General features: G+C 33.0%; 1 protein-coding gene across 15 annotated transcripts in view; it reads left to right on the forward strand.

Annotated features, from left to right (window-relative positions):
- Positions 1–11,250, forward strand: part of RBMS3 (RNA binding motif single stranded interacting protein 3) — a 631,961-nt gene that overhangs the window by 609,321 nt on the left and 11,390 nt on the right. For 11 of the 15 annotated variants that reach the window (XM_006905714.3, XM_015597384.2, XM_025039137.1 and 8 more), the window contains 2 exons: positions 8,581–8,661; positions 11,108–11,235. In XM_006905714.3, coding sequence (XP_006905776.1) covers positions 8,581–8,661; positions 11,108–11,235 — 209 coding nt within the window. Of the gene's footprint in view, positions 1–8,580; positions 8,662–11,107; positions 11,240–11,250 lie in introns of those variants that run through there. The other 4 variants (XM_025039144.1, XM_015597368.2, XM_015597380.2 and 1 more) reach the window with 1 other exon arrangement.

The raw sequence follows: 11,250 nt of genomic DNA on the forward strand, positions 1-11,250 counted from the left end.
ATATACTGGCCATTTGATTTTTAGATATTCTCTTTCTAGAAGTGTCTGAGTTAATATATATATATGTATACACACACACACACACATATATGTATTTATTGTTTTGTTTTTATTGAACTTTTTATTGAAAAAATTGTAGAGTCATGTGTAGTTGTAAGAAATAATATAGAGAGATCTCCTGTACAATTGCCTCAGTTTTTCTCAATATTTTGCAAAACTGTGGTATAATAGTTTTGGATATTGACATTGACACAATCCATAAATCTTACGAATATAGCCTCAGTTTTACTTGCACTCATTTGCATGTGTATTAAGTTCTGTACAATTTTTTGCCTTTATAGATTTTATGTAACACCTTCCCAATGTTCAGTCAAGGTACTGAGCAGTTTCAGTATCACAAGGATCTCTTCTGTTGCCCTTTTATAACCATACCTGCTTTCCTGTAACTCCCCTCCACCCATCCCTGATCCCTGGCAACCACTACTCTGTATTTTGCTTTTAAAATTTTGTCATATAAAAATGCTATATATGTGAAATTATAACATATATAAACTTTAAAAAAAAATTTCTCAGCATACTTTCCTGGAGATTCATTGAAGTCATTGTGTAAATTAATAGATTATTTAAACTTATTTTTTAAAATTGGCTTTTCTGTCCTACTGATTTGTGGATTAAAAAAATACATTCTGTGTACAAACTTTATCAGATATTTGTATTATAAATATCTTCCCTTAGCCTTTGGATAATTAGAAGTTCTTAATTTTAATGAAGCCCAATTCTCATCTTTTATTTTATGATTACTTCTTTTTGAGTCATGTTTAATGAATCTTTGCTATTCTCACTATCATGAAGCCTATCACCTATTTTCTTCAAAAAGCCATATTATTTTACCTTTTATATTTACAGCTATGCTCTATCTGAAATTAATATTATATATTACATGAGGTAAGGATCAGGGATCATTTTTTTCTATAAAGCTATCCAGCTGAACCAGTATCATTTACTGGAAAGACCATTCTTTTCCACATTGAATTACAGCGACACTCAAATCATGGGGCTGTATTTGTATGTTTCTAGTGTCTCTATTTTGTTCCATTGGTCTATTTTTCTATTCTTGCAATAATACCACACAATCTTAATTACAGTGACTTTTTAATACATCTTAATATCTAGTAGTATGCATCTTCCAACTTTGTTTTTTTGTTTTTGTTTTTTCCCCAAAAAATTGTCTTGGATATTCTAGATCCTTTGCATTTCCATATACATTTTAAAGTTTGTTTTCTACCAAGAAATCTGCTTGTATTTTCATTGCAATAGCATTGAATGTATAGATTTTTTTTTTAGAAGAATTAACATTTTAATAATATTGAGTCTTCTAATCCTTGAATATGATATATCTCTCTATTTAATTCCTCTTAGCAATGTCTTTTAATCTTCGGTGTGGTAGTTTTCATGCCTTTTCTCAGAGTTTTGATGCTATCTACATAGTATTTTAAATTTCATTTTTAATTGTCTGTTTTCAGCACATACAAATACATTTTTTACTGACTTGTGTCCAGCAACCTTGCTTAATTTCCTTATTAATTAAAATAATTGTTTTTAAAATATTTTCTTTAGAATATCTACCTATTATTCATGTTATCTATGAATAATGACAGTTTTTTCCACCTTTATGACTTCCATTTTTTTTCTTGTCTTATTATACTGTCTAGACCCTCCAAAAAATTATTAGAAGAGATGATATTGGATATATTTATCTCATTCCAAAATTCAAATAGAAAGTATTCAGTATGTCACCATTAACTATGGTGCTAGTTCTATGTTTTTTGTATATAGACTTTTGTTTCTAGTTTCCATCTATTCTTAGTATATCAAGATATTTTCTCATATTAGATATTAGATATTAGAGTCTATCGAAGATATTTCTGAATCTTTTGAAATATTCTACTTTATTCTTTCAATATGGTGAATTATGTGGACTGATTTTTAAATGTTAAATCTACTTTGTAATTCTGAAATGAATCCCACTTGGACATGGACTTTTTCATATATCACTGAATTGATTGGTTAAAATGTTATTTAGGAAGTTCATATAGATGTTTCTGAAAGATGTTTCTGTAGTTTTTCTTTCTTGTAATGTCTCTGTCAATTTTGGTCTAAAGAGTACGCTAGCTTCATAAAATGAGTTCGGAAGTTTTCCTTCTTTATTATTCTCTGGGAGAATTTATGCAAGATTGGTATTATTTCTTTCTTAAATATTTGGAAAATTAACCAGAAAAGCCAATTGAAGCTGAATAATTTATTATGCATAGATTTTGGATTATGAATTTGATTTCTTTAGTAGATAAAGAACTGTTCAGATTTTCTATTTCTTTTTGTGTCAGTTTTGCTAAATTGTACTATTGGACAAATTTGTCTATTTCATCTAAGTTGTCAAATTTATAAATATAAGATTGTTCATAATATCCTTTTATCTTTTCTACATTCTTACTTCCCATTCTCTATTGAATGAATTCCATTGTAAATAGGCTTTCATAGTTGCCTCCATTCTAAAATCTGATGTACAATTAGTTTTTAGTTTTTTTCTGACTGATGTATCTTTGTTTCCTGAGTTGTTTTTGTTGTCCACTGGATTTCTCCTCTGACCCAACTTTCTCTAAATTTTATGTAACCTATCACACACACACACTCACACAATTGAGGATCGGGAAGGAGAGAATTTATAGTGTCTGTGTAGAGTTGTTTTAAATTCAAATTTTAAAACACAATTTCTTAATCAGCTATATTTCCATAGTATGATCTTTTAGCTACCACAATGGTCTGTGCACATGCTCCAACCTAATGGGCTTTGTTTTCTTCCAATACATTCATGAAAATTGCTTTCTCTGCAAAGCTGAAGGCCTCCATAGCCTGTGATCACATAAGCATGGCTACTATTCAATGTTGTGCAGGAGATGAGGTTTTGTGAATTTCCAAGCTGAGAACAACCTCCAAGAGTCTTTTTTATTATTCTCTTTTGTTGTATGCCACCAACAAATGGCCCACACCCTAGAATACAATGGCAATCTATATTTTTTGTTTAATAATATAATACATACCTTTCTGTGGGTTATGTTCAGTACTATTCTGAGGAATTGGATGGGACAATATAGGCCACATACTCCTAAGACTTTTGGGCTCCCATTTCTATCAAGCCCACTAACTGACCTTTTCTCTTCAAGTGTTTTTACTCCTAATGTGTGAAGTATATGATGCTGTCTGTATTCACTTTCACCTACTCTTCAGGGATAGTTATTTCTACTACTCACAACTGTCTACTTTGTCATTTCTATATTAATACCTTAAAAAAAGTAAATAATATACTTTAAAATTAATACTAACGTGAAAGCATACACTATTACTATTCTAGGCAGAGATTCTACTTCATTCTCCAACATTCATTAGCGGAAATAGAAAGGACATAGGAGGAACTGAGCAAAGGGTCCAGAAAGGAGGCTGGCCTTATCATACTCTGTGGTCATTATTTTCTTTCAAGGAGAATCTCTCCAGCTCTCTTCTTCTCTATGGATAGTCTCTTATTCATTAGCATAAAGACTTAGAAGGCATTCTTAGAATTACACTCCAGGTAGTTATTATTACGACTTAGTCAAAGCAAACATGTGAAATGATACTAATTTGCCATCCCCAGTTCTGGTATTGATCCCCAACTGAGATTATACAATTCAACAAATCCAAGAAATATGGCCCTCAAAACTGTAAAATACCTCTACTTGAGGTAACGCTGTGCCTCTCCTTCAGCCACTCACCCAACCTAGACTAATCATTACTTAGATTGTTCCCTCTATCCACAAACTTCTTTTATTAGAAGAAACTTTGTACTAGATGATCTTGAAAGAATTCACACTGCATGCTGTTAGCATCATCTACCACAATTGCTATTTTTTTCTGCTCAACTTCTTTCTGAGGTTCATTTTCAAAACTTTCCTGTATCCTTCACATTGACTTTCTAGGTTTGATAAAACCTGGACAGCTTTCCTTGCTGAAATTTGTTAAGCAGATTCATGAATTTTATAGCAAGGGCTAGAAGCACCAATTTACAATCTAAATAGTATCATGATAACTTCAAATGAGCAAGTTTAATAAATTATTTTAGGAAATTCCAGTTGAAACTTGGGAACTGTCTTGCCCTCCTTTGATCTACAAATAATGAAAATGACAAGTTTCTTTGCAAGAAATATATGAAACATTTTTGATTTGTTTTACTTTGGTGGGGGAAGAGAAAGTAAATCCAAAAATAAAAATTTAGAGTTTTCTTTATTTTCTTGGAAATAGTCAGTGATTCCCCATAACAGAAACGGTTTGTCCCAAATTAAATAGACAAAAACACAATTCCTCTCCAATTTCACCATTCCCCCCACCCCCTCTTTGTGTAACTATCTTGGTGATGCAGTGTCTAGACTTCTTGGAACAAGTGACGGAGTCTGGAATTTATTCTGTGGGTTTGAAAATGGCTATTCAGGTCCCTTCATACTTACATGTGAAAATCTGGTGCTTTCAGAATATGTAAAATCATCAAGTTGTTTATCAAAAAGTAAAATTTGTTTATTAATGTCAAACTTTTAGTTATATAATACTGGGAAATATTGTATGAGTATCTTCATTTTATCTATATCATCTCATTGTAATGTGGTTCCCATCAGTCATCATATCAAAATAATGCAAATAATCTGTACTCATGAAAGAATTATGGCAGATTTTGAGAAATAGTAAAAGAAATTAACTTAAAGGATTTATATCCATTCTCGTTGTGGTTTTAATAAGCAATCCATGGGAATTTATCAAGTCAAAGGAGCAGGGTTTTTTTATATCACAGATTCTTCTCTTAGTCCTACGTTATTTGCTAGCTGTATAAAACAAAAGCAGATTCCGAGGGACCCAGATCTAAGCAATTTTTTGTGCAGACTGGATTATTAAGTCTGACTGTAGTGTATTTGTGCTCTCAAGGAAATCAAACTGAGCTTGCAGAGAAAGTTTAGAGTTATTTGTCACCAATTACCTAAAGCTGAGAGTTTATCTTACACAGAGCTGTAGCTATTTCCTGTAAGCAGTTGCTCCTAATTTTACAAGGCTGTCACTTCTTGAGGCTTTACCTTAGAAAATATGTCTACTAGAAAAGGGTTTAATTGCAAAAGTTTATTCAGAGATAATAGTCTTACGGGGAGTAAAACTCCATAACATTGACTTGTTTAAAATAAATGTCTATTCCTAATTTTCAAACAAGGTTCTCAAGCTCTGTCTATTAGTTTTCCATGACAAAAAAAGCAGCCAGAAAGATTTTTTTTTATTAAAAGATACACACGTAATGCATTGAATTGAACTGATCTCATTTATACTATAAAATTTCTACTGGTTCTCTTCAGAAGAGCAGTATAAAAGCAAGTTAAGTTATGAAATAAGTTAAGCACATGGGGTAGCCCTCCTAGAAGAAAATTAGGTATTGTGAATATGAAGTAAAATAAAGAATGTATGGAAACTAAATGATAATAAAATGTCAATCAAAGGCATATTATTCTATATTTCTTAAATGGAACTCGAGTTATTAAAGCTCATTAATTTAAAAAAAAACAAGATATATATATATATATTACACAGGAATGATCAAAAGGAAGCTATTAAGACCTTATTTACTTAATTTCAAAGATAATGAGATAGACTGAAAAGTGTTCTGTATTATGAGTCAGAAGAACTGGACTTTATTCCCATCGTATGTAGGTCTCAGTTTCTCAATCTGTAAAATGGGTGAACCATTTGGCCTAACGCACATTAGTCTTAAAAGGAGTGTGAATTTATGCCATGAGCAGTTCAGTTTAGGTCATGTTTACAACTTCATCAAATGCTGTAGGAGGCATGAAAATTTACTGATGCAGTTTTACTGAACAAAACACAGACGAGGTTTTGAATAACTGGGAGTCATTTGAATAAGCTTAGCTAAGAATTACATAATATGCTTTTCATTAACTAGACAGCCTGAGAACTCTAGTTTGGCATGAGAGGTCTAAGAATGCAGTGGATTCTCTTGTGAGCTAGTGAAGATTGCTCTGTGTGGCCCCAAGCCGTGTTCCTAGATCCAGTTCACTGAACCTCTGCCTTAGAGATAGAGACAGTGGAGCAGGTATGGCATTGATTATGTGCTTAGATAATTTCATAGTTGGTAACTATATTTCCCACTGGCTACAAATCTATTAGGATTTTTGAGATTCAATTAAAAAAAAAAATCCAAAGTATTCTTTAGAATGTTAGTTCTAAGCAAAAGTATTAGGTCCTACAAAATATTTTAGAAGTGCTGGTTTAATCACCTTTAACTAGGCTCCTGTAAAATATGGTTTCTCAGAGTTTTTTTTATTATATGTCAGTTTCAAAGACAATATATTATGCAACTTTGCTCAAATTCATTGGAACATAGTTTTCTTTTCAGGTGAGTAGCATTCTAAAAAAACACATTGTAGGAAATATTAAACAAAGGATTTTTAAAATCTCTATAACATAGGCAAGCAACCTTTCTGAAATGGTCAGAGGACTATTAACCTCAACATACTCTTGACAGCGTTATTTTTGGCAATGCAGACACCTGCTATAGGGTTCTAGATGCCAGATAATATTTGCTGAAAAGTGACTCTGGAGTTCTGTACTTATTTTAAAAACCGATATCAATAAGATACCTGAATACCTATTAACTACTTAAGGACATAAGGACATGAGTTGGCTAAAGTACTTATTTTAACATTACATAAACACATTATGGGGGTGGTGAAATTAATATCTATAATGAACTCAGAATTACCAATTATTCATTATAATTATTAATTCCGGCTAGGAGGCATGCAAGATTTGTAATTAGAAATGGAAGACTTTCTTCTCATATCCTTTTATTCAGCCATTGAACAATAACTTATTGAGAATTAGGCATTGTATAGTGTGTTGGAAGATGCAAAAACAAGTAAAATGGCCCATGCCTTTAAAGAGATGATAGTCTGGACAATTTTAATAGAAGAGTGATGAATGCTGTGAGAGTAGAAGACAAAGCACAGAAATCTCTGATGATTCTCAACTATAAAGCTAAATTGGTAATATCACCAGGCCTATCAAATAATTGCTCTTGGTCCAAGTTACAAGGTTGTTTAATATAGTTATGAATTGCACTCAGTTGTTAGTAGCAACAAATAGATTACAGACAACAGTTCAGTTTGTTTGATTTTGCATGATTTCATTATGGCTGTCTCTATTTTTAGCAAATAGCTACAGTAGGACAGTGCTTAGTTTAGGATGGCGATATATATATTCCAAAGTTTCCTTATGGCTATAATTCTTCACCAGTATTGAATAACAACAACTGATGAGCTAGTCTCCATTCAGATACTTCCTTTGATTCAGAATCATCATGCCTTTTGGATACTGAAAGTACCAAGATATGAAAAACATAGTAATTTAAGTTTTGCATATTTATACATGGCCTTTATTTTTTGAACTCAGCAAATTTAGGAGAATAAAAAAATCAGAGGCTTGTGATTTTCCATAAAAATTCTTTCTCTAACCTTTGTGAATTGAGAAACCTTGTCTTCTTCAATAGATAGTTCTGGTTCTCAAGTTTTGTGATGTTAATCAAGTTAAGAAAGTCAGAAACATAGTTGATTCTATAGAAAATTTCATTCTCAAAGACTAGAACTTTTCATTTTCATTAAAAGAATGTGTATTAGAAATAGGAAATGGGTCATACTGTATATCGATGTAGGCGAGCATATAATTTTTCTGGGGCTCCCTTCCTTCATTGCAAAACTACATGTTATCTCGAAAACATATTTTTCTTAATGCTACAACTTAGTGAAAAAAATAATTGGAATGTTTCATTGTTTATCCGGATGAGGAAAATTTGGAGAATTCAAGGAGTTGCAAAGGAAATACCAAGAGTGACATGAGAGTTGAATGGGGGAAGTGAACAAAGGAGACATCGACATTATCTGCAACACTGTATTTCACATGTATATATCATAGTGCTGTGAAAACAACAAAATGATGGCATTTACCAATTCTGAATGTTGCTGCATAAGTGTTTCTTGCATTATTCCTCCATTACTTTTATTTAGACAAGAATTTAGTATTAATAATATGATTCATTCATTCAACAAATAATTTGTTGAGAGCCTACTATGTGATAGGTACTGGCAATAAAATGGAGAAAAAAAAAAACAGACATCATCCCTGTCCTCATGGAGTTTATGTTTTAGATATGGAAGTGAAATGTTTGAGCTCTGATATAGAATGTTTCAAAAGACAAAGTGAGGAGATGGCGGTCAATTAACTTGTACTGATACTGTGGAGGTGGGCTGCTGTTGATACTGAATCAGTAAGCAAGGGCATTCCATGCTGATAGGAAGGAACTGCCTTATTTTTGGTCAAAATAGAGTTTAACTTTAATCATGCACTGGCCATGGGCTACATGTCTATGGCAGTCTCGTGTGATATCTGCTTTTTTCCTTGGTTGCAATCCCAAGTTCACCTGCATTTTTCTTTCATTCCCTCTAGTATATGACTGCTGCCGCTCCTATGCAAGGGACCTACATTCCCCAGTACACGCCTGTGCCTCCGACAGCTGTTTCTATTGAAGTAAGTTTGTCTCTGTCTTATAGAAAGAGAGTAGAAGAGATAAATCTCAACTGCACGTACTGTGGTTCCCTGTAACCCAAGGAATCGTGTGATTTTTGTGCTGATCTAAAATTTGAAATTTCAAGAGCAGTATATGAAAGTATGTGCTTTTACTTGGACATGCCTGTTTTGCTTTGCACATAAAATAAACTAATTTGCTATAAAGGTATAAGAGAATTGTCATTTTCATATGTAGAGAAAAGATCAGAGACCAAGTCACTACCCCATCACATGTTAACCATGGATACACTCATAAAATGGGGGGGAGGGAAGTTTGCAATTATCTGAATAAGCTAGTTCTCTAGTGCCTTGTTACTCAATGAATGGTCACTGAACCAGCATCATCAGCATCACTGGGGAACTTGTTAGAGATGCAAACTCTCAGACACGACCCGGACCTAGTGAATCAGAATTTGCATTTTTTATTGAGGTAACATTGGTTTATAACAGTATGCGAGTTTTAGTTATGCAACATTGTAATTCAATGTCTGTATATACTACATGGCGTTCACCATCAAAAATCTAGTTTCCATCATCACCGCATGATTGATGCCCTTTACCTGTTTTGCCCTCCTTCAACTCCACGTCTCCTCGATAACCCCCGATCTATTGTCTGTATCTATGAGTTTGTTTTTGTTTTATTTGTTCGTTTATTTCTTTTTTGTTCTATATTCCGCATATGAGTAAAATCACGTGGTTTTTGTCCTTTTCTGTCTGACTTATTTCACTTAGCATAGTACCCTCAAAATTCATGTTGTCACAAATGGCAATATTTCATTTTTTATGACTGAGTAGTATTCCATTTCGTACATATACCACATCTTCTTTGTCCATCTGTCCATTTGATGTTTGACAAATTATTGCTGCTACTAAGGTTTAAAAAAACAGTAGTTTAAGAGGACACTATCATGTAATTTAGCAAACCACAGAGGTCCAATTTTCAAATCTATTATGTGTTCCAGACCTGTCGCCCCCAAAGAATGTGTCAGTATTAATCCGATTTTAATAAACTTCAGAATTTTAAGAATTTGTGATTAGAACACATTTGTTATATGTAGCTATCAAAAAGCATTTAGGCTATGAGAAAATTGTGAATGTGGTCATTCTAGGTACTTTAAACATAAATGTCTTCCACATACTTGCATTTTTCTATCTCAACACCAAAGGTATATGCTTATCTATAGAATTTGAGCATTTTGATGACTCTAAGATAATGAGATGCATGAGACACATTTGATTGTGTGGCTTATTTGAAACAGTCTAACTAAAGTTAAATCTGGGATTTTAAAAGAAATCTTCCACTAAGAAAAATGTAAGTACACTCTGATATGTTATCTTGAATTTAAGCTTATAAGGAAAACATCTATTCTTTTTCTATGTAGAAACACTCATTAAAAATTCACCAGTATTCATACAAGTAAATGCTGGTGGGAGGTTCAGAAAAGTGCATAATATCAAATAGTATATTGGGGGTGGGGGGAGGTGGAGATTGAATTATACAGGCAGAATTTTTAAATTCTAAGGAACAATTTCAGGGAACTTTAGTCAGTGACAGAGAGTTGACCAAAGACCTTTGAAACCCAATATCACCGCAGGTGTCCAAGGCTGTAAGTAAAACCAGTAGATTATATATTTAGATAGATGCCTTCTTTAGGACTACTAACTACCAAATAAAACCACCTATGCCTCTCTGGGAGCCAAACATATTCCTCTAATGATGACCAATTCTAGAAGTTCATTCTCGGTATCTGTGAGGAACAAAAGAGTGAAAGGGTACGGGGAGGAACAAATCAAACTGGAGGATAACTTATTTCTTTTTCTGAAACCTCTAAATGAATTCCAGTTTATGTTGTAGAAAACAAAACAAAATAAAACAAATCAAATTGATAAAGGAAAAACCTAGTTAGCAATATCTTTTGAAAGGAATTTCAAACTTTGATGTAGATTTTTATTAAGGTCAGAGTTCATTGTTTTGCCAGATCATATAGACATGGTACAATGCGTTACCCCCAGGAAAATGCTTGCATATACAATTTTTATAGGAATCCTGCATGAATTTTTTATTAATAAATTATATTTTCTGTGGTATACAAGTATGGTTTAAAAGTTCTAAGTATGGGCAATATGATTTTATGACCATTTGCTCCAAGGATTTCTGATGGCAAGGCTTCTTGGTTGCACAGTGAGGTGAGTTTCTCAGCTCTTATCCAAATATGCTCTGTACTTTTCCTTTGAGTGCTTATTGTGTGGCTTCACATAGCAGAATGCAATTTTACTCTAGCCAAGTAGAGTAAAATTGCAATTTTTGTAGAATGCAATTTTACTCTAGCCAAGTACAGTCCATCTCTACAGTCTAGGCTCTTTGTTGAAGCCAATAAGGATTTTATGTTCTTAATTTCTTCCTTAGGGTGTTGTTGCTGATACCTCTCCCCAGACAGTGGCACCTTCATCCCAGGACACCAGTGGTCAGCAGCAACAAATAGCAGTGGACACATCCAGTGAACATGCATCTGCATATCCTTACCAACAGTCTAAGTAAGTGTGGGCTAG

This window comes from Pteropus alecto, unplaced genomic scaffold (genome assembly GCF_000325575.1).
Source record: "Pteropus alecto unplaced genomic scaffold, ASM32557v1 scaffold10, whole genome shotgun sequence".
NCBI lineage: Eukaryota > Metazoa > Chordata > Mammalia > Chiroptera > Pteropodidae > Pteropus > Pteropus alecto.